This window comes from Sander lucioperca, chromosome 7, assembly GCF_008315115.2.
Source record: "Sander lucioperca isolate FBNREF2018 chromosome 7, SLUC_FBN_1.2, whole genome shotgun sequence".
Classification (NCBI taxonomy): Eukaryota; Metazoa; Chordata; class Actinopteri; order Perciformes; family Percidae; genus Sander; species Sander lucioperca.
In genome coordinates this window covers 10,672,187-10,692,326 of record NC_050179.1, presented here as the reverse complement: position 1 = coordinate 10,692,326, position 20,140 = coordinate 10,672,187, and the positions used below count along the sequence as shown (strand labels likewise).

General features: G+C 38.6%; 5 protein-coding genes across 10 annotated transcripts in view; 1 reads left to right on the top strand and 4 right to left on the bottom strand.

Annotated features, from left to right (window-relative positions):
* chid1 (chitinase domain containing 1) overlaps positions 1 to 1,340 on the top strand; it is a 6,217-nt gene extending 4,877 nt beyond the window's left edge. The window contains exons 10-12 of the mRNA XM_031282887.2: positions 153 to 233; positions 329 to 371; positions 495 to 1,340. Of these exons, the coding sequence (XP_031138747.1) occupies positions 153 to 233; positions 329 to 371; positions 495 to 593 (223 nt within the window). The 3' untranslated portion in view covers positions 594 to 1,340. The remainder of the gene's footprint in view (positions 1 to 152; positions 234 to 328; positions 372 to 494) is intronic.
* ighmbp2 (immunoglobulin mu DNA binding protein 2) overlaps positions 1 to 8,910 on the bottom strand; it is a 21,321-nt gene extending 12,411 nt beyond the window's left edge. The window contains exon 1 of the mRNA XM_031282880.2: positions 8,899 to 8,910. The gene's annotated coding sequence lies outside the window, so the exon portion shown is untranslated. The remainder of the gene's footprint in view (positions 1 to 8,898) is intronic.
* Positions 839 to 3,335, bottom strand: gatd1 (glutamine amidotransferase like class 1 domain containing 1). Its single transcript, XM_031282893.2, has 7 exons — positions 3,091 to 3,335; positions 2,725 to 2,801; positions 2,148 to 2,253; positions 1,955 to 2,062; positions 1,779 to 1,870; positions 1,593 to 1,686; positions 839 to 1,500 (listed from the first exon to the last, which is right to left on the bottom strand). Exons 1-7 carry the CDS (start codon positions 3,137 to 3,139, stop codon positions 1,385 to 1,387), a joined length of 642 nt encoding a protein of 213 aa, XP_031138753.1. The 5' UTR covers positions 3,140 to 3,335; the 3' UTR covers positions 839 to 1,384.
* cd151 (CD151 molecule) lies at positions 3,516 to 8,173 on the bottom strand. 3 transcript variants are annotated; one of them, XM_031282889.2, is made up of 10 exons: positions 7,991 to 8,162; positions 7,479 to 7,543; positions 6,997 to 7,081; positions 6,107 to 6,298; positions 5,376 to 5,450; positions 4,986 to 5,006; positions 4,561 to 4,665; positions 4,194 to 4,349; positions 4,025 to 4,111; positions 3,516 to 3,877 (listed from the first exon to the last, which is right to left on the bottom strand). In XM_031282889.2, exons 3-10 carry the CDS (start codon positions 7,078 to 7,080, stop codon positions 3,818 to 3,820), a joined length of 780 nt encoding a protein of 259 aa, XP_031138749.1. In that variant the 5' UTR covers position 7,081; positions 7,479 to 7,543; positions 7,991 to 8,162; the 3' UTR covers positions 3,516 to 3,817. The 3 variants fall into 3 exon arrangements, with proteins under 3 accessions (XP_031138749.1, XP_031138748.1, XP_031138750.1); XM_031282888.2 differs by lacking the exon at positions 7,479 to 7,543 and having other exon boundaries at positions 7,991 to 8,173; XM_031282890.2 differs by lacking the exons at positions 4,986 to 5,006; positions 7,479 to 7,543 and having other exon boundaries at positions 7,991 to 8,173.
* cracr2b (calcium release activated channel regulator 2B) lies at positions 8,311 to 20,140 on the bottom strand. 4 transcript variants are annotated; one of them, XM_036003533.1, is made up of 18 exons: positions 19,970 to 20,140; positions 15,916 to 16,175; positions 15,727 to 15,838; positions 15,198 to 15,345; positions 14,525 to 14,671; positions 14,311 to 14,401; positions 14,120 to 14,215; positions 13,849 to 14,036; positions 12,442 to 12,513; positions 12,287 to 12,341; positions 11,366 to 11,445; positions 11,139 to 11,259; positions 10,809 to 10,935; positions 10,187 to 10,268; positions 9,909 to 10,023; positions 9,606 to 9,713; positions 9,418 to 9,494; positions 8,311 to 8,576 (listed from the first exon to the last, which is right to left on the bottom strand). In XM_036003533.1, exons 2-18 carry the CDS (start codon positions 16,171 to 16,173, stop codon positions 8,492 to 8,494), a joined length of 1,962 nt encoding a protein of 653 aa, XP_035859426.1. In that variant the 5' UTR covers positions 16,174 to 16,175; positions 19,970 to 20,140; the 3' UTR covers positions 8,311 to 8,491. The 4 variants fall into 4 exon arrangements, with proteins under 4 accessions (XP_035859426.1, XP_031138741.1, XP_031138743.1 ...); XM_031282881.2 differs by having other exon boundaries at positions 15,916 to 16,310; positions 19,970 to 20,135; XM_031282883.2 differs by having other exon boundaries at positions 15,916 to 16,185; positions 19,974 to 20,126.

Sequence of the window (20,140 nt, the reverse complement as noted above, 5' to 3'; positions counted from 1 at the left end):
CTCAAGTAAAATAACTAAAACTTTTTTTTCTTTGGTTAAAAATTGGACGTTTTGTGGTATACAGTAGCAAGAATCCATGACATTGTAGTAAAAGGCTGGAAAAAATGAAAATAGGTTTTCAGGGTCTTAAACTTGTCTCCGATTTCCTGCAGGTACATTGAGATTTTGCGAGAACACAGGCCAAAACTTCTCTGGGACGAATATTCTGCAGAGCATTATTTCAGTTACAAGAGGTACTGATTTAATTACACTTAAAGTCAACAAATTATGGCTTGAATCTTAAACTTCCAACAGCATATTTTAACAAGATCTGTGACATTCATTTCAGGAACAATGCAGTTAAGCATGTGGTGTACTATCCATCATTGAAGGCGAGTCTTTTGCACATTTTAAGATCATCTTATGAACATCTGCCTTTCACTTTATTAAGTGAAGTGTTTTCATTAGGTTTATTGCTACATGGGGAGATTAACATTATTTACATTCTTTTACAGTCAATCTACCTGAGGATCTCTTTAGCTACTGAACTGGGAACAGGAATTTCCTTATGGGAATTAGGACAAGGACTGGACTATTTCTATGATCTCCTATGATTGTTGGACTTAATAGTGAAGCCTGTGGACCATCAGCACTGGATTTTTCTTTTTCTTTGAACACGGAGCAGAAAAAATTCAAACGCTGTATGCAGGTATTTTTTTGTTTCTAAGTCACATCATCTCTGAAACAAGCCGTTGACAGGATTTAGTTAAGACTCAACATCTGAGGGTCATGAGTGTTGAGAAATCTCTACATGAACAAATCTGTGATTTGTTGATTCAAACGACACTAGCAGCAGACATGAGGTACTTCAATATGTTTTATTCATTTTCATTGATGGTATTGTGAAACATTTTCAACTTGTACAGTTTAGTCAGAGTGCAGTGACGCATCTCCATTCAACAACAGAGGGTGCATGATCATCAATATCTGTATAACGTTTAAATGAAGGGTTATATTCTTCTCTTGTTCACGTGCCACACACATCTGCAGCCTCTCTTCAGACATCTTCTGCTGTTTTGCTCTTCATTGCCCACAAATATTTCTGCTCTTGGATGTAGCCTTGCTTGCTGTGAAGATGCATCCTTCTCTGGCTTTGAACATCCTCAAAACTGCATCTGCCTTTTCTCATTTTAATTTTCGTATCAAGACATTTGATTGTGTGGTTTTTATAATAACGGCATTGAAAAGTAATGAAGTATTTACAGTGTTGCCAAACATCTGTTCTAAACCCAGCATCTTCCAATATCTGTCTGAGACTAATGTTTGTTTTAATTACATGAATATAAATGTGGGACAACTAAGCAGTTGAATTTGAGTGCTCCTGATGTTAAATGTTTTCTGTTTTTTACTTGGCACTAGAGAGCAGGATTAGATTATTTACAGCAAGTGAGGTTGACTGCATATTCTGACCAGTTATTAGGTGTTTGTCTATGACTACATGAACAGAATCTTCTTGACTCGCTGGAAAACAAAGAGATAAACATAAGTTGTTTTAAAAAAAAAAAATGCTGATTAAGTATTTACCAAATTAGTATCTGTGCAGGTCAACTCACCTGTGTATGATCCACCACTGTCTTTCACAAAGTCTTCCACGACTAAGGGTAGGTTGGCAAAGTCAGGCCTCCGCACCAGTTCAAACACTGATGGCTTTGACCAGAAACAGTTACTGTTATTAAACATATTGAACACATAATGATATTTGGGTATACTGCCTTCAGATTTTATTGAGGAAGACTAACCCCTGTTAGGCTGTAGTCACTAAAGATCCACCTCTGTCCCTCAGTGGCACAACAAAGTGCTGAAACTCCTTGTCCCACTGCACAAACAGGCTCTGCACATAGAGAAACAAACTAGTCTCTACACCAGACATATAGATTACATACTGATTGCTTTTTAAAAGTAGCCCCACACTCACTTTGGTGAGAGATGAAGTGTGTGAGAATGCGGTGCAGAGAGCCGCTGTGTGCCAGGTCATTTAGCGCTCCGGGACAGTCCGGGATGAGAAGCGCCTGGTATCGAGCACCTGGAGAGGGTCATCATGATGTAACTGAGTCTAACCGACAGCACGCACAAAAACAGCCAAATGACCATGAAATTAATATTCTCACCATCGATAGATTCAAGTTTAGCAGGTGTTGCGTAGGGTTTTACGTTGAAGTCCTGCACCCATCTAGCAGTGCTTTCATCAACTCCAACAAAGTCTATTGGCTTCCCCTGCAATTCAAGAAAACATTTAGGCCCATCTCAGCTCTCCGTTACTCTGTGCTGAGGTCTCATAACGTTATAACATTCTTACGTTCTTATTTTTAGCACCTTTTAAGGAACCATTCTGCATAATTAGTTCTTTTACTTTTCATACTTTAAGTACATCTTGAATTCAGGACTTTTACTTGTAATGGAGTATTTCTAGACCATAATATTTTTTACTTCAAAACCGAATGAGTAGGAATTTCCTAAAATAACTAGACTTACTAAACGCAGCAAAAGTGCCCTCTTAGATGCCCTTAAAATTGAGAAAAAAATTATGTAGTGCCACCTAGGCTGCTCTACATGCTAGAAAACGTTCTGCGCACTGCTGCATGCAGCAGGTGCCCTTTTAGTATTTTTCGCCCCTGCCCCTCAGACAGCCTGGGTCGGCCACTGACTGTAAAAATATTTACTTTGTTGGGTTAGAAATAGTCTTACCCCAGGCGTGGCTGTCTGGAGATTAAACACTGATGTACAAAGGCTGAATGACTGATGAAAAGACGTTGCTGACACCCCTGAAGGAACAAAACACACCAGTTTAAACACGTCATCAGAGAGCTCAGTGTATGTGCAACAGAAAACGTAGCTTGATTGTTGGTCTAAACTACGGTGAAGACTTCGCTGGGTCCGGAGTGAAGGTCTGTCGAATATCCAACTTAAAACTAACTAGCCAACAGGTTAATGAATAAAGAACTAACGCGAGCTGAGCTCTAATTGATACATAACTGTCAGTAAATTCAGTACTACACTTTCTAATTATCACTGTGTTATTCACTACATTATTAACTGGTACAATGGACCCACCTTGAGGAGACGCACTCGCCACAATCAAACAAGTCGGTTTTGCAGACATTTCATTTATGTCCGTGTTCCGTCCACATTAAATATTTGTATCTTTTAAGAAATCAATAAGATGATAATTGTGGGTGAAATCACGCAAGAGAAATCCTCGAGGAGGAAGTATTGTCAGCTGACAACAACATCCGGAGAAGACTTCAGAATAAAGGTTCACTGTCACAAAACAATATGTGAAAGCATAGATACTGTATATGTGTGTCAAAGCCATTTGGAATCATGAATGACAATCAATTTTATTTGCATTTGACCAAACTATAAAAAAAAAATAAAATAAAATAAAATTGTTTATATAGTCATTATTTAATTATAATTTTGGTAAACAGTGTATGATACATTAAACTGATTGCAAATGTAGCCACAGCATGCTCATATTTCCCTGCTCTTTAAAACGTGTTTTATGGTTACAAGTTCATCCACAAATCATAATCTTAACATAAAAGGGAAGTTATTTAAAGAATGATATGGCATTTTGTAGAAAAAGCACATTGCTGCCCAGCAGCATTACAGCAGCTCTAGTGTGTCTAGTGTGTATTTTGATAATCATCATGTCATAATTTGAGTTGACAACTTCACAGCATCCACAACTGTGTGAATGATTGGGCCTTTAAAAAAACCTAACCAAACTTTCTACAATTCATGATGTGACACATTTTCAAACAAATAAATCAAAAAATCAGTACGGATCTTCATTCAAATTTTGATAAAGGCAGCATGTAAACATCATCCCCACAAGCTGAAAGGAAACAAGACAGAAGGAACTTGTTAGTTTCACACTGCACATTGAAACAACCATTGTTCACAGTTCATCTGCTGGCATTTTGCACAACGTTAAAAGAGATGTACATATTAACTTGTATTTTGCTAAGTGGGTGTGCTTTACCTGTAGAAATGCAATCCCAATGCCTACTGCACCGAGAATATACAACTGTCTCAGGATGAACTCCTCCAGCTTCATAATGCAGCCTCCCTAGGAGCACGAGAGAGGAAATAAATTAAGATGTTTTTATAATTTAACATTTATCCACAGCCAAACAGACAACTCTATCTACCTCCACCTTGTAGATGTTGGAGGGATGGTCCCTGCGGCCACAGAGGTCACTGGGACTTTTACAGCAGCTATCAGGAACAAGCCGCTCGTTCTCTGCTGCCTGGATCCACACACAGGCTCTCCAGTCTGAGGAGTTGTGACTGCCACAACACTTAAACTGAGAGGGAGCCGGTGCAGAGAGGGAAAAAAAAAACGAGACAATAGTGACTAACATTGGATTGTATTCACATGCAGGCTAAACTGTCATTTCAAATGTAACATTATTTGATCAAACTGACACTTGACACTGTGGTCATTTCAATGGCATTACTTTTTGTCAGTCTGGCAGTTAACTCAGCTGTGATTTAAACAAAGTATCACTTCCACACCTCCTGCTGAAGTTTATCCACAGCCTGCGTGATGCTCTCCTCCCCTGGCTGCTGATATTTTTGCTGCATGGTCACCTTCAGGTTTTGTCTGAGCTCCTCATCCAGCTGTGAGACAGAAAGCAGCACTCAAGTGAATACTCGGGAGAAAATCAGCTAATCTCCCATCAATAAAAATAGCCACTGGTCAAGTTTCTTTCCTCCCCTGTAACATTCTTCTATACCTGTGCAATGCTCTCACATAACCCCAAATATACTGTATGAGCTCCTCTGACCCCACTCCCTGCTCTACATGAGCATTCTTCAAATACATTTGTAAATAAAGATAGTTTTGTTGCTTGACTGACAAAGTGCAAACAAACCATTTTAGATCCAGCTGTTAGGAAAAACAGGTGGATATTAAATGGAAACAGGTGGCAGCAGATTACCTGGTAGCAGAAAGGGAAACACTGGAGCAAGAAAAGGAGGAAGAAAGAGAGGTGTAAGAAGAATGGAAAAACAGGACAAATGAAGAACATGCACAGAGAGGCATGCAGAGAAGATTTCACATCAGAGAGTGCAGCAACTGAGGGACATCATGGGTGGTAGAAAATATTTAAATAGAGATGATGGAGAATGGTGTTTGCAATCACATTAAGGGATTGTGGAATGACAAAAATAAACATAAAATACATACAGAAAGAAAAGGAAATGTCAGTTTTGTAATTGCTGCAGTGAGGAAGGAACTTATAAAGAAATATACATAAGGATATTATATTGGACTAATATCTGTCACTATCATTTTGTCAAATATAAACAAACACATACAAGCACTTCACCTCTTGGTAGGTAATGTAAGCCAGCACACCAGCAATGATTTCCAGCAGGAAAATACAGAGCAACAAGACCAAATACTGTTGAGAAGGGACATAAAAACACAACTGTGAATAAACTGAAGATGAAAATGATCAATTCCAGCATTTTTCAGATAGTTGTTTCAGTACATTTCTGTGCTAAAAAAATAATGTTTTTAGATATGACGTAAACATTAAAAGTATGAATAAAAGTAATAAAGGTTTTACTCCAGAGATCAAAATGTGGTAAAGGAAGTTACTCATTACAAAGGCCTAGTAAATTTAGAAATAGACATAACGTCACAGAGCTTATGCAGTTTTGCTTCTGTATTATATCCTCTCACTTGTGTCTGTCTGTCTGTCTGTCTCACACACTCCTGTGCCTGTGATGCCCTTCATTCCTCTGGCATGAGCTGCACTCTAAATCTAAACTCTTAAAGACACACTGCGTGACTTTGTCTGTTATATCTGACACTCATGCCTGTCTGACCTAATGAGCTGCACTGAATGCAAGTAGACAAGACAGAAGGTCACCAAGGATTAACTTTCAATACATGTAGACTCAGACCAGGTTGTGTGTATAAACAGGAACTTGAAAGTGTATTTCCTTGCTTTCTGATTCCACATAATAAATAAATGGGGTTTTATAGCTTTGGTGGAGTGAAATAAACATTTCTCTGCCAGAGGGCGTGTTTTGTGTGTCTGATCCATCTTACCACAATCAAAATACTCTTCTTCTCCTTCAGAGTAGCACAACATCCGATGATCCCGGTCACTATCACAATGAGCCCCGCAGCTATCAGAATATAAGCTGAGGCTGAGTAGAAGCTGGAGTTCAGTAAGCTGATGTAGTCGCTCTTTTCTATCAGAGTCCACACTCCCACTGCCATCACAGCCCCTCCTGCCAGCTGAAAGAAATACCATTGTCAGCCCAACTCAAACCAGATGCGCATATAAAGAATGCACCACATTATTTTTTTTGAAGGCTCCTAAAATGTGACGGTGATGCAAACAAGACAACGCCTCATTATTTATCTGTCAGCCTCAAGAGACTTTCAGCTAAATTTTTTTTATCTGATGCACATAAATCAGGGTTTCACATCTGAGTGCATATTTAGTTTTACAAGAACTGATTCAATCTACTCTTAAAACCTAAAGTGAGTAACATGAAAGTTCAGAAAGTAAAAACTGAAATTAAATGTTATGATATATAGATATATTGTAGGATTGTCTGAAGTATGTATTGTAGCTTTTAGTGCACTGCAGACACAAAATCATAGGGTAAATGTAGTTCATAAAAACTACCAGTATATAGAGCATATAGAATATTACACATTTTGTATAGAACATACCTAAGGAATAAGTTGTTTTTTCAACCGTGAGAAACAATAGAAATTGTGCGAGCTGTGAAATGATTCAGTATCATGAAAGTAAAATCTGCATTAATATCTGTGGCATCTGAAGCAAAGCATGTTTAATGCTGTAAGTGAAAGTTAATTATTACTACTTATAGTATTAATAATTATCATAGTAGCCAATAGAGCCCTTAACTGAGTTTTGTTGTCTTAAATACAGATACAATCTTAACACTTCCTTGTTAGCTTACCCAAAAAAGAATGTTAAAGAGAAAAAGTAGATATTTCAGACAAATTGTCCCACAGCTGAGTGTTTTTTCACCTTGAACTTCCATTCTGAAATGAAAAATGTACATGTTAGTACACTGCAGGTTGATGTACACACAGGGAAAGCATTGCCAAATGAAACACTTTCTAGAGATTAGGTAGCAGCTCAATCCTGAATACAAGATGCTCAGAGAGCAGGCCATACCCTTCAATACTGATTATTATCATACAATGTATTATCTTTATACTCGTATGGCGGCGAGCTGAATCCATTTAGTGCTATATCTGATTGAGACTAGTCAGTTATGGTATCCATGCAGGAATTTCCTCTTTCCAAGTTTGGTGTGAAAAGTTGATTTACTGGGTGGAGTTCTAACACAACTACAGTATACATGTCATTTTTAAAGTTTTAAATGTGTTAGCTTTGAGTGACATTAAACAGTAGACCAAAAATGAAATGTGGCACCTTTCAAACTTGTGAAAAGTTGGTATAACAGAGCAATGGAAAGAGCTCAAAAGACGAAATCAAATCTGTTGTGGGGAAAACACATTTGTGAACTTGTGTCACATGCCATGCAGCAGCCAGATATACATGTCCCCCATCCCTGTAACTGAACCTGATACAGTGATATACCGTTGACTTTTAACTCTTTATGAATTAGTCTGTTTTTATCCTAACCTCAACTGAACTTTCCTCTGCTTCTATTTTAAAAAGGTTGACTCTGAGCATCATGAGGAATAAGTGATCACTCTCTTTATATATAAATCAAGAAAGAGTAAAGGGAAAATAACTATAAAACATTAAAATATTTAACACATTCAAAACTGAATGCTGTTTTTCAGCCTTTAGAAAAAAATAACGTGTAATTGTCCAGCAGCAAAACAACATATCCTAATGGTCATAATCAGAGTTATTTTTAACTCATTGTGTCATGGAAAAACTGCTCTCCCTTTCCGCTGAGGCTAAAATACTCCTACCTGATTTTAGATGTTGGGCCCTGAAGGATGTAGATTATTGGGGTAACGTCTTCCCAGATCCCACCAACCCCTGTGTCAATGAGCTGCTGTTTTTGAAGGTCAACTGCAACAGCGTTAGTTCTCACTCAGATGACAGTCAGACCGGAGCCTCCTACTCAAGGGTCTGTCCTCTTTTGGCACAACAGGCAGCTCAACCCTTCACAAGCTATATAGAGTACATGGCTGCCCCCAGCTGGTTTCTCATGCATATGAGCTCTAAAACAATTGTGCAGCCTGTAAGATGTTGTTCAAATGATTTCAAAAAGACTATGACAACAAAGGAATCATCAAAACTATATTTTATTAGATGGATTATAAACCAACATTACAGATACTGTTCACCTGTAAACTTGTTTTGCAGAAAAATGTCACTGTCTGTGTCTTGAAATGATTTAGGTGACCTCAGGACTGGGGCCTGCAAGTTTTTAGTTAAAAGTCTTTCAAAAGCCTTTCATCCTCTGTTTACGTACAGCAACCTCTTTTAGCTTTTACCTCAGTCAGTAAAAGTGCATCTTCACATTGTTGATCATGCTTGGAGACTAACATCCTAAAATGAAGAAAATTATTGAATCATTGTGCAGCAGAAATCACAAAATTTGAGAATAAAAATGAGTTTGTAGTTTACACCGCTGATCCTGTTGCCTGGCTTCACCTCAGGTTCATGACAAAAATGATATGAGATGAACTACACTCAGATGCCAGTTTATGAGGTGCACCCCTTTTACATCCATGACAGTAGACTAAATAGTGCTGAAACAATTAGTTGATTAATTGATAACTGACATGAATTAATCACTAATAAATATTTTACAATTCCAGCTTCTCAATTGTAATGATTTGCTACTTTTCTGTTTTATATCATTGTAAACTGAATCTTTCAGGTTTTCACCTGAGCCTCTGGGAAATTGTTAGCCTGGTTGACACCAGACCCTTCTCCGTTGTAACTGAGAGTGGCTTGTAGAGCAAATCTCAAATTTACCAGAAGTTCGTCAGGGTTTTCCCAGGCTAGGAAATTGTATTTTATGCCAACAATTACAACTAACAATTCATTGTTATAACTAAACAATTAATTGATAAAAAAAAAATTGGCAGATTATTCAATAATTGCAGCCCTTATTAGACACACCTCTTGGTATAACGCAATACAATTCAAATGCACTACAAACGACAGCCCCAAAACTGACTATAAAGTTGAATCAACACCTCTCCAATATGAAGGTAGGATTTGTTTTGCATGGCTGCTGTATTAGACTGCATACCTAATAAACTGGTAACTAAGTGTATTTTGACAATACTGTACATATTACAATGTATTTTGATATAGTGACAATTAAGTATACAAACAAAATGTCAACACAGCAGATACAAACAGAAATAAGATGCCATACCCAGCCAGATAAGTCATCAGCTCCTCCATGTTACATCCAGTTTTGGCACTACACTCATAAAACAAAGCTTGGTGCTGCTGTAAAAACCAGGAAGTAAAAAACAACATTTTAATACATTTCTTTCAAAGACAATGATCCATCCTTAGAAGTGTGAGTAAATCACTGCGGAAAATTTGAGTGTGCCTGACCTCTGCTAGTCTCTGCCCCTCGCCTGTTGACACTTCTCTGCTGTGACTGTCTGCCAAGTCCAGCTTGTTGGCCAGCAGCATCAGTACCGCACCTTCACACATCTTCTCCTGGTGCAAACATTTAAAGACACTTTTATTAGTGTTGAAAACTGAATCAAAAAACACATCAATGGTAAGGAAAGATACTACATTATCCACACAGGTGTCAAACAAAAACAACAACGACAATCACCTGCATGTGTATTCAAATTGGGGCAAACTGTTTTGCATGTTTTTCAATCCATGACATCTCCACCTGCTCACCTTCACAGAGTCAATCCACCCTCTCACAGCGGCGAAAGAGGAGGATTGAGTTATGTCATACATGGCAAGGATACCGTCAGCTTTCCGGTAGTACTGCTCAGTGATGCTGCGAAACCTGAACAATGAAAGGAAGAAAAAAAAAAACGACACCCACAAAAAGCTAAACTGAGTTATTAGGTAGCAAGAAAAAAAGATCCTACAGCTCCAATTGTATAATGTCAAATATCTAAGGCTACAGAAAAAGCACATGGCTGGTAAACATGTGTTTTACATCTGACCTCTCCTGTCCTGCAGTGTCCCAAAGCTGCAGGGTGATGGTGGTGGAGCCCAAGGTTAAAGTCTTCATCTGGAAATCTATACCTAGAAGCAACAGAGACCCAGTGTCATACTATTAACCTGTTCTGTATTATCGCCTCCCTCACGAGTGATGTAGCCTATTTCATCTTTTTATTACTGCTTGTTACTGCTTTGCGTGGTTGAACGGTGCAAGAAGATGGCTCAGGTCTGTGTTGCTTGGCTGTGTTTTGATGCTTGCATGGCTTCTTATACTGAATGGGGATACTGTTGATGTGTAACTGTGCTAATGTCTTGCTGCTTCCTGTAGGTATGCATGGCTTACTGAGAAAGCTTATTTGTTGCTCTAGCTGTCTGTATGGTGTCTTGTTGACTTCTGTCTGTATAGTTTAACCTGTACTAATGTCTTGCTGTTTCCTGTTGCTCTGGTCTAAAACCATCTGGCCAAAGGACTACAGTTGAAAATTAGCCAGCTAGCTAACACTGGCACATTTACAGAAATGTTAATTAGTGTGTTTTTATAAAATAAAGAATAAGAATACTTTACTTATATATACACACTTTTAAGCATCCCTGTGAAAGAGTGATAATTAGAGAAAAGCTTACCCACTGTAGTGCTCATTTTACTGTAGAAATGTCCTGTGCAGTAGTGCTGGATGAAGGAGCTCTTACCCACCCCTGTGTTACCCAGGAATACCACCTTGAACACTCCCTGAGGACTGACAACTGTGCTCTAAAATTCAAGTAAAGGGACCACACTTAACATTGTGATATCAATGTCATTTCTTCTTTGCGTTTAAGAGGATGCACATTTAACCGTTGCTTCATCATTGCTGTGCAGAGTACAAAAGCCTCAGCGTATCATCTCATTAAAAGGTCTCCAGTTGTTATATAAGTGTTATATTAATGTATTTGTAGGTTTAATATGTTCCCTACCTGGGTTTGCACTTGTTCAATATTTTCACACCTGACTCTACATGACGGTTGGTGTCTCTTGGATGAATTTGTCACCTCTGTGTCTTTGTCCTGCTCCAACTCATTGGATGAGCTCAGCTGTCTTCAGAATCAATGAATACACACAATTAGTTGCTTCCCCGGGCAATCTGCCTCGCATTACTGCACAGAGGATAAATGTGATGTCAGATGCGGTTAGTCATACAAACCTTTTCAATGGCTTGTCCTGCAGTAAGTAGTTACCTATGATTGACCCTTTCTTCTGCAAAGGCTTTGTGACATTTGGATTCTAAAATGTTTTTGTGGAAAGTGAGGCAGAAGAGATTTTTATGTTTTTTACAGTATAAATAGACATGCTATTGTAGGTTTCCAAAGAACATTTAGTAACAATGTGTTCTCTGTAGAAATAGTAATTCTGCTTCACACACAGGCAGATTAAATATGTTTAAAAAGCAAGTATTCAGTCCAATTGTGACATTTATTCTGCTGCAAAGAAGTTTAACATCATCATTTATCAGTAAATACACTTGATTATAAATTATATGGCAATACAAAAGTACAAGAAATGTCACTCATGTTCATTGTGGTATTGTCAATATGAATATGTTGTATTCTTTGTGAATTATTTGTTCAGAAACTTGGATCATGAGAGATTGTTGGAAGTTCAAATAAAAAAAACAACAAGCTAGTTAACAGCTTTGGCAAAATGTCATAAATTTAAGAATGTAGATGGGATAAAGGACCCCTGCTAGTTCACCTTCATAAATAGTGCAATATACAGCATTCTTAATGAACATATTAAACACTCTTTCCTTCAAATTGGCACAGATAGAATAAATGTCTTTTCAACAAAATCCTTCACTTCACTGACCACATCAACAAGAGGGGGAAGAAAATGGCTGACATCGCAAAAATTCCAAATGGGGTCAATGAACACACGTTCAATCAATAACCAAACAATAACAGCTGCCCATATAAATAATTATCGTCCAGAGGATGGAATGAAGCATTAAGCCATTTCAAGACTTAGTTTAGATTGGATAAATCTGCTGAGTCCACGGGATACAAAGGTCTTCACTGAGGTAATAAGTTAATGGCAGAGGAGGAAGGACAGAGCGTCTGTGACTAACCCTCTTCTGAGACTGTTGGGCATCTTTCTCATCTCGCAGCCTTTTGTTCATATCCCTGACACAAAGAGAGAAAATCACTTAGAAACATCACACTGGCGGATGTTTAGAGTGGTGAAACGTGATTGAAACAGCAGACAGCAGCTGTGTGGACTTACCTCAATAGCTCCAGTTGTCTCAAGAGACTGTCCTTCTCTTTCTGCATGTTCCTTGACACCTTCATCACGGTTCTTCAGTGAAGCAAACACATTGGTAAAGATCGTTCTATATTCTTCGTATTGTTAACAAATCCCAGGAAAAGCCCCAAACCAACAATTAATTGATCCTTTTAAGTACTGCCAAAGCCTGATTTAAATAATTTGTGACATAGTCACAGTCTTACTAAAAACAAATCAATGAGCCTCACTGTTGCTCTGGGCAACATGATCCTTCATTATGATGAACAAGGGCACTGTAGTTTATTTTTTTTATAGATAATTCTTTGGCCATTTCAGGCTTTTGTTAGATAGGACAGATGAAGATGGGAAAGGGGGAGAGAGAGAGGGAATGACATGCAGCAAAGGGCCAAGGTAAATGAGTACACAGTAGTCGAGTGAAAAATACCCCAACTACTGTGACAAGGTTATTTAAAATAAGTTCAAAAATAAATGTACATGGGGCGCTTGCTCAACCAGGTGAGCTAATCCCAACAAAACCGCATTTTATTTCTGTTTAAGTGGTGTTTGCAAAAATTATAGTACTCAGCTCTTTTAGTTTATCCTACCTTTTTAATAACTATATATGTGTGAGCAGTCTTTATATTTATGTCCTCAGTAGGGATAAATGTACCTTGCCACAGACAGGGTAGCGAAGTCGGAAAGTATTGGGAGACAGACTAACACGTTGTTGGTTTGGTCTTTTCGTGGGATTTGTTGAAAAATACATAATCATGCCAACATTCTCTTAAATAAACTTCTGGTATTCTTGCAAATATTATCAGATCAGCTGCCAGGGACGCTCAACTGAGAAAAGAAGTCCAAATGATTGTTTCTTATTTTTTTCATTTGGGTAGTTTTAACCTTGTCTGACATGGAAAAGTTCTGCATCTTTTTAATTTAAACTCACATTGGCTATGGATAAAAAAAACTCTTAACAGCCTGCAGATTGTTGATGAAGATGTTTTTGGGCATTTTTAGGCCTTTATTGTTGACAGGACAGCTTAGACTTGAAAGGGGAGAGAGAGGGGGAATGACATGCAGCAAAGGGCTGCAGGTCGGAACCGAACCCGATGGCGCCCTACCAGGTGAGCTACCCAGGCGCCCCTGCAGATAGTTTGACTGGCATTGGAAAGAGATCACATGACTCCCATGTGTTTATTATGTTTTTGTTTTTCTTTATAGCAAAGCAGTCAAGCGTTTTCTTTCTGTTTCAAGTGCTATTGAAATAAAATGATCAGCATTATTATTATTTATAGTAACAAAAATATGTTCAGCCATACCACAAGGAGAGACAGTGTATTGATGACGTGCATTTCTGATCTTATAATCGGGACATTCATGCAGCTTCTCGTGCTGTTAGCCACTCACCTCTGTCTGGCCACTTGTTCCTGGGCAGTGCTGAGCTGCAGCAGGCTCAGCTGACCCAGAGCGGCCTGCAGCTGCTCTCTGCTGCTCTCCACCTGCTCCTGTAACTGGGTGTTGAGGCTCCGCAGCTGCTGGTTCTGCTCCTTAATGTTTGCCTGTTCACAGCTCAGCTGCCGGATTCTGATCTCCAGCTTAGGACAAAGACAGGTCCTGTTGATTCACTCATTAGACTAAAACGCTTTAGAAATAACATTAGTACTATCTGGACGCCTACCTCTTTCTGTTGGGTCAGTGTATTCTCCAACTCTTGCTCCTGCATCTTCAGCTCCTCCTCAAGTTGTTGCCCTCTCTGCTTCTGTCCAATACTGTCCTTGATTTTACAAGGAATTCATTCAATGCTATTATGAGGATCACTTTTGTTAAATAAATGGCGCAAAGGCTGGACTAAACAGCACACGTCTGTACCTGAGACAGGCGTTTCTCTCTCTCCTCTCTGATTTGGTTTTCCATTTCTTCATATATGGACCGAACAACCTGATCATGTTCACTCTCCCGTCTAAAACAGAAAGAAATTACAGTTGAATGATTTTAGAAAACTCAACACAATCTGAATACTCACGCTTAAATAGGGCACAATGAGTTGTTTCATGTGCAGAGGACAGTGGAAGGAGGCTGGGACCTGCGTAAAGCTTGTTCCAGACTATCTCTCTCTCTGATGGAGTCCTGTAAACGGGACACTGTGTGGATCAGGACGCCGTCCAGGACGCTCAGCAGCTCTGGTCTGTCTCTCTGGAGTTCACACCACAGAGAAGAGAGCTCCTGCTGACTGACACACAACACACAACTGTAAAAGCACCTGATGATATCTAACCTTAACAACACAACATCACTCACTTACATCACAAAAGATGCTGGGTTTTAATGATGAGTGCATCAAGCATCTTGATCCTTTGATTCCTGTAAAAGTTATCCAGCTCAAAGATTTGCATTGTTTTGCTCAAGAAACTAATTTTTAACATATTTTGTTTAAGAGAGAAGAATAAAGATATATTATATATATATAAAAAATACAATAAGATATTGTATATACAAAGTTTTCATTCAACTTTATGGTAACTTTGGAGGCTGCAGTTTGAATTGTATCGCATTCTTCTGACAGGTGTTTCTAGTTTTTTGTCCACCCCATATATGACAATGAAGGTATGCTAAATAACAGAAACACCTCTGTATTAGACTGCATTCATTTTAGCTAGGTGTACCTAATAAACTCAGTGTAGATGGTATTATATTGTTGCTACTGTAATAGTCCTTCTTGGGATTCAATGGCAATGAATCTATGACAGTGATCTTACTCTTTGAAGAGTTGGTCAGCTCCCAGCGACATCAGTATGTTTATAAATCTAAGTGCAGGTGGTTCCTGGGACCATTCCACATGGTCCATATCCTCTTCTGCTTTGTCTTGACTCAGCTCAGTCGTATCCTCCAGCCCCACAAATTCACCTGCACCCCGGGCAGAGAGAGGCACAGAGGATTTGGTTTACCCCTCATGTTGTCCTCGGGTCAAATTTGACCCGTTTAAAAAAAAAAAAAATGAACAAAAACGATTTTCAACAAAATGTAAAAAAACACCAGATGAAAAATATGTGTAAAAAAATAGTGACCAAAACGTTGGAAAAAAACACAAAATGTAAACAAAACAAAAAAAACTTTTATAAAAGCGACTAAAACATTGAAATAGGGACAACAAAAGTTTTTTTTTTCCATGGTTGATGGGAAGACAACACAAGGGTTAAAGTGAGTTCATTTATGAATGAACAGCAGCTTTCCACATAGACAACATAGTGAATAGTGGTATCAGATCACTCAAAACACTACACTTACCAAGTCCTGCGTTGAACTCAGCAGGAGTAAGGAATCCATTGCTCTCCCGGTCCAGACTCTCAAACACCGTCTCCAGCTGTTCAGGAGACAGCGGCAACTCCACTTCTAGCCTCTGAACAGATGAAGATAGAAAGTTCAAGACTCCACAGTCAGCCTAAATTTTGTTATTCTACCACATAGGCTGCTCACCTGCATATCCCGCTTTGTGATGAACCCTTTCCCCTCTTTGTCACACAGCACAAACAGCTCCTTGGCCTTGCCCATGGTCTCTGCCAGCGGGCTTCCTGGCACTGCCTCTCTGGCTCTGGGTGAAGCCAGTGGACTACGTGTACCCCAGCCTGACCTTGGGCTACCAGCTGGTAGGCCCCGCGATCTGGGGCTCACTGGTACTGCCTCACCACTGCCTTGACCCACCAGCACTTCGCCATCATTCAGCCACTTAGACATTACTGCAGAGAGGCCGGCAAGTATGGGTGGGGAGTTGCTGTGTGTTTCATTATATCTTATATACTTGTTGACCTCTCAGTATGTCATTTGGTATTAAATGCTTCACTTTACTTGTCTGGGAGTCATGAGAAGTAGAGCTGAAACGTGAAACATGACAAATAATCTGCAATTATTTTGATAATCGATTCAGTCATGTTTTTAAACCATAAAAAGAAAACATGCCAACCATTCTCTGGTTCCAGCTTCTCAAATGAGAGGATGCCGTGCTTTTCTCTTTCATATAGGCTACTGTATCATTGTAAACTCAATATCTTTGAATTTTTGACTTTTGGTCAAACAAAAAGAAGCTATTTAAAGACGTCTCTGTGGACTCTACAGTAGGAGGTTGTGACGGGCATGTTTATCCCTATTTTTGACATGTCATAGACTAAACTATTGGAAAGAATGATAGGCAGTTTACTCAATAATGAAAGATCATTATTAGTTACAGCCCTAATGAGACGTCTCAGTTTTCATCAGTGTTCTACCAGTCGGAGTAATAATCAGAGACATTTGCTTTTCCGGTGCTGCTCATAAGTTTATGAACCCATGCTAAAGTTGACTAAAAAGAGGAATAAAAAAATATCTTTTGGAAATTGATCTTAATGCCTTAATTAATAAAATAGGAAAAATCCAACCTTTGAGGACACCAATTTTCTGTGTGAATGAATAATGTATCGTAAATAAATAAATGTTCTTCCTTAAAATACAGAGGGCATAAGTAAGAAGCAGGCAGATTTTTATTTTTAAAGGCCAGTTATTTCATGGATCCAGGATACTATGCATCCTGATAAAGTTCTCTTAGCCTTTGGAATTTGTTTTTTTTGATTGCTAAACGACAGTGGGCACAACTGGAGTCACATGTGCAAAACTCTAACTACAGTCTGCACAGCAGCAGTTCATGTGGACCAAACGCTAGTTCGTTTTTCATTGCTTGAACACAGTTTACAAAACTCTACACACTTTTCCCATGACTTTAACCACAACGTGCACAACACTGTGGATCTACAGCACTTTGTTCAAATGCTAACACACTGCTGTCAAAACTGTTAACCACGCATTCAAAACAGAATAGATTTCAGTCTGGTGCCTATCAAACACTGCTGATTGCAATTTTAGCTGAAAGCCTAAGCAGGTGTCTTGTTTTAGACTAGTTAGTGAACATATATGGTATTTATACAGAGAAAGCTCAGAAAGCCTTTTTTGTGTACAAACACCAAATAAGAAGGAAACAATTATACACTGTACCGTTTGAGAATAACAGGTAAAAGAGCAAAGATACCAACATGTCCAGGTAAGATGTCTGAGGTTATATACACAGCTATAAAAAAAAAAATGAAAAACACTATATCTTTACAATAGTAAAACTGCGTTCGTACTGTTTTTCTGAAAGTAATGGAGGTGAAAGCAATGGAAACACCACATTCATTTGTATTTAGAGATGATGCAGACATCCAATGTGATGAAGAAAACTTGCTGCATGATGCTGGAGAGAGGCAGGATTAGTCACACTATTCTTTGTTACTGTTACCTATGCACCTTTAGTTTTTTTCCCAGTAATTTCATAAATTACTAGAGACAAAATACTATATCGAAGAAAACTGCTGATTTTCATTCCTTCTTATTTACCTTACGTAAAAATTGGTATATCTTTTCCTTAAATAAACTATTGAGTAGTGTCAAGTCACTCAAATTGTTCAAACTGTAAAGATGAAAAAGTTTGTAATTTCTGTATTTGTGTTTGCTGCTAGTGTTTTTACTCTCAATCTGTTCTGAGTGACAGTGTGTGTTATCTCAATGAGGCTTGTGCATAGTGTTTGGCTGCACTGAGTCTGTTTTGAGACGTGTGTTAAGAGTTGTGTTGCTTTGAATGAGTTTTGCAGGTGATGTGAACTGTTTAGCTCAGGTGACTGTTGGTAATGCAGACTGTGGCTTGAGTTTTGCACATGTGACTTCAGTTGTGCCCACTGCCGTTTAGCAATATAAAAAAACTGTAAAATAGCCCCACATCATCACATACCCTTCACCATACCTAGAGACTGGCATGGGGTACTTTCCATAAAATCATCTCTCAATGCAAATCAAACTATTAGGCTAACTGAAATAAAACCATGCCAATCTCTAGGTATGGTGAAGGCTATGTGATGATGTGGGGCTACTTAAATTCCAAAGGCCAAGGGAACTTTATCAGGATGCATAGTATCCTGGATCCATGAAATAACTGGCCTTTAAAAATAAAAATTCTGCCTACCTCTATGGAAATTTAACACAGGGGTGTGTATACTTATGCTTATATGAGAATTTATTTATTTACGATTCATTATTCATTCACAAAGAAAATTGGTGTCCTTAAAGGTTGGATTTTTCCTATTTTTTTTCATTAAGGCATTAAGATCAATTTCCAAAAGATGATTCCTAAACTCATGAGCAGCACTGTACTTTCTTGATGAACCAGAATGAATTAAAAGACACTTTGGATCTTCTCTCTAAGTGCTGCAAGATATTATGAGAAGCTGGCCCTACAGGTCCTCCCTTGTCAAACATGAGGTGCAGAACAAACTAAGCTGTGACTGTACACATTATCTACAGCTGCTGTGATCAGGTGTTATTTTGATGAGGGAAACTTAAATAAATTTGATGCTGCCACTGCTAGTAGCACCCATGACTTTTCACCAGGATGTTTCCAGGGTAAAAAACAGGATGGTGTCATGTGAGAAGAGTTTCTGTGTACTCGAAGGGGAGGGTGATAGCCAGGGGAGAGGAGATGCAAATAAAACATTTGCAGTTGTTTGCATTTTCAGAAATACCACAATTGCGAACACATTTTACTATTGGGAAAATATGCCTCAATATCATGAACATTCATAAAGCAGTGATTTATGACGCATACAACAAGCATCACACATAATCAGTCTTCAGGTTAGATGGCATTTATATTACACAGTAAGGAAGGAATTAAGGAAAGAATTAAATTGAGGTAATTAAATGTTACCTCTCCTTCTTCCTATCTCTCCTGTCATGCAATCTATGATCATAAAACCAATACCTAAAAAACATGCACTGATAATAGCTAGAAAGCTTCTTTCTGATGATCTATAAAGATCAAAACGTCCTTATAACATAAGAGATATGTGCTGGGAAGCAGATAAGAAACTATGTAAACATTATATTTTGTATGGCAGTTAGCCAACAGCCATGCCAAAGGTCAAATAAACTCTTACACACCTAACACAACACACACTATTTAGCAAGGTCGGTGTGTGAAGCAATGTGGAGTCAGGGAAAGTAAATTTACAAAGTGTACAACATGTTATATGCTACAAAACTGTCACTCAAACTTAAAAAAGTCCTACACTTTCTGTGTCAACATAAGACCGTCTGACTGTGAGAACATATGCTGCTTGAAAAAACTATGACAGCTCTGATCAACAGTAACTTAAGTTAAATAGACAGTATGTGAAATGCAGATTATCTAGACTGAAACTCAGCTCGGAAACCGACAGTGAATAAAATGGCTTAACGTTACATGCGCCCACTGTTGGAGCCTTGTAGCTTGCTGAGGTAAACCAAACCAAGAGCATTAAGTAATGTAACGTTATTATTAAAGAAGAAAAGAACCCCACACAACAGTTAGTCCGTTGTTAATTCACCATAGCGGGGAGCATGAACGTAAACGCTGTCTTAATTTCTGTAAACAACCTACATTACTGTATTTGTATATCAATTCAGCGAAGTTGTAGAAACTTTGACTACTCACCTACAGTGTACTGGACGCAGGTGTCCACAATCACAGGAGTCAGCTCACAGAGTAACGTACTTCAGTCACGTACCGACGTTAGCCGCTGGGTGGCAGTGAGCGTGACCGTGTATGGTGGAAGTTTACCGTAATGTTTAATGTAGCCCGCGAAATGAAGGCACACACTTTCCC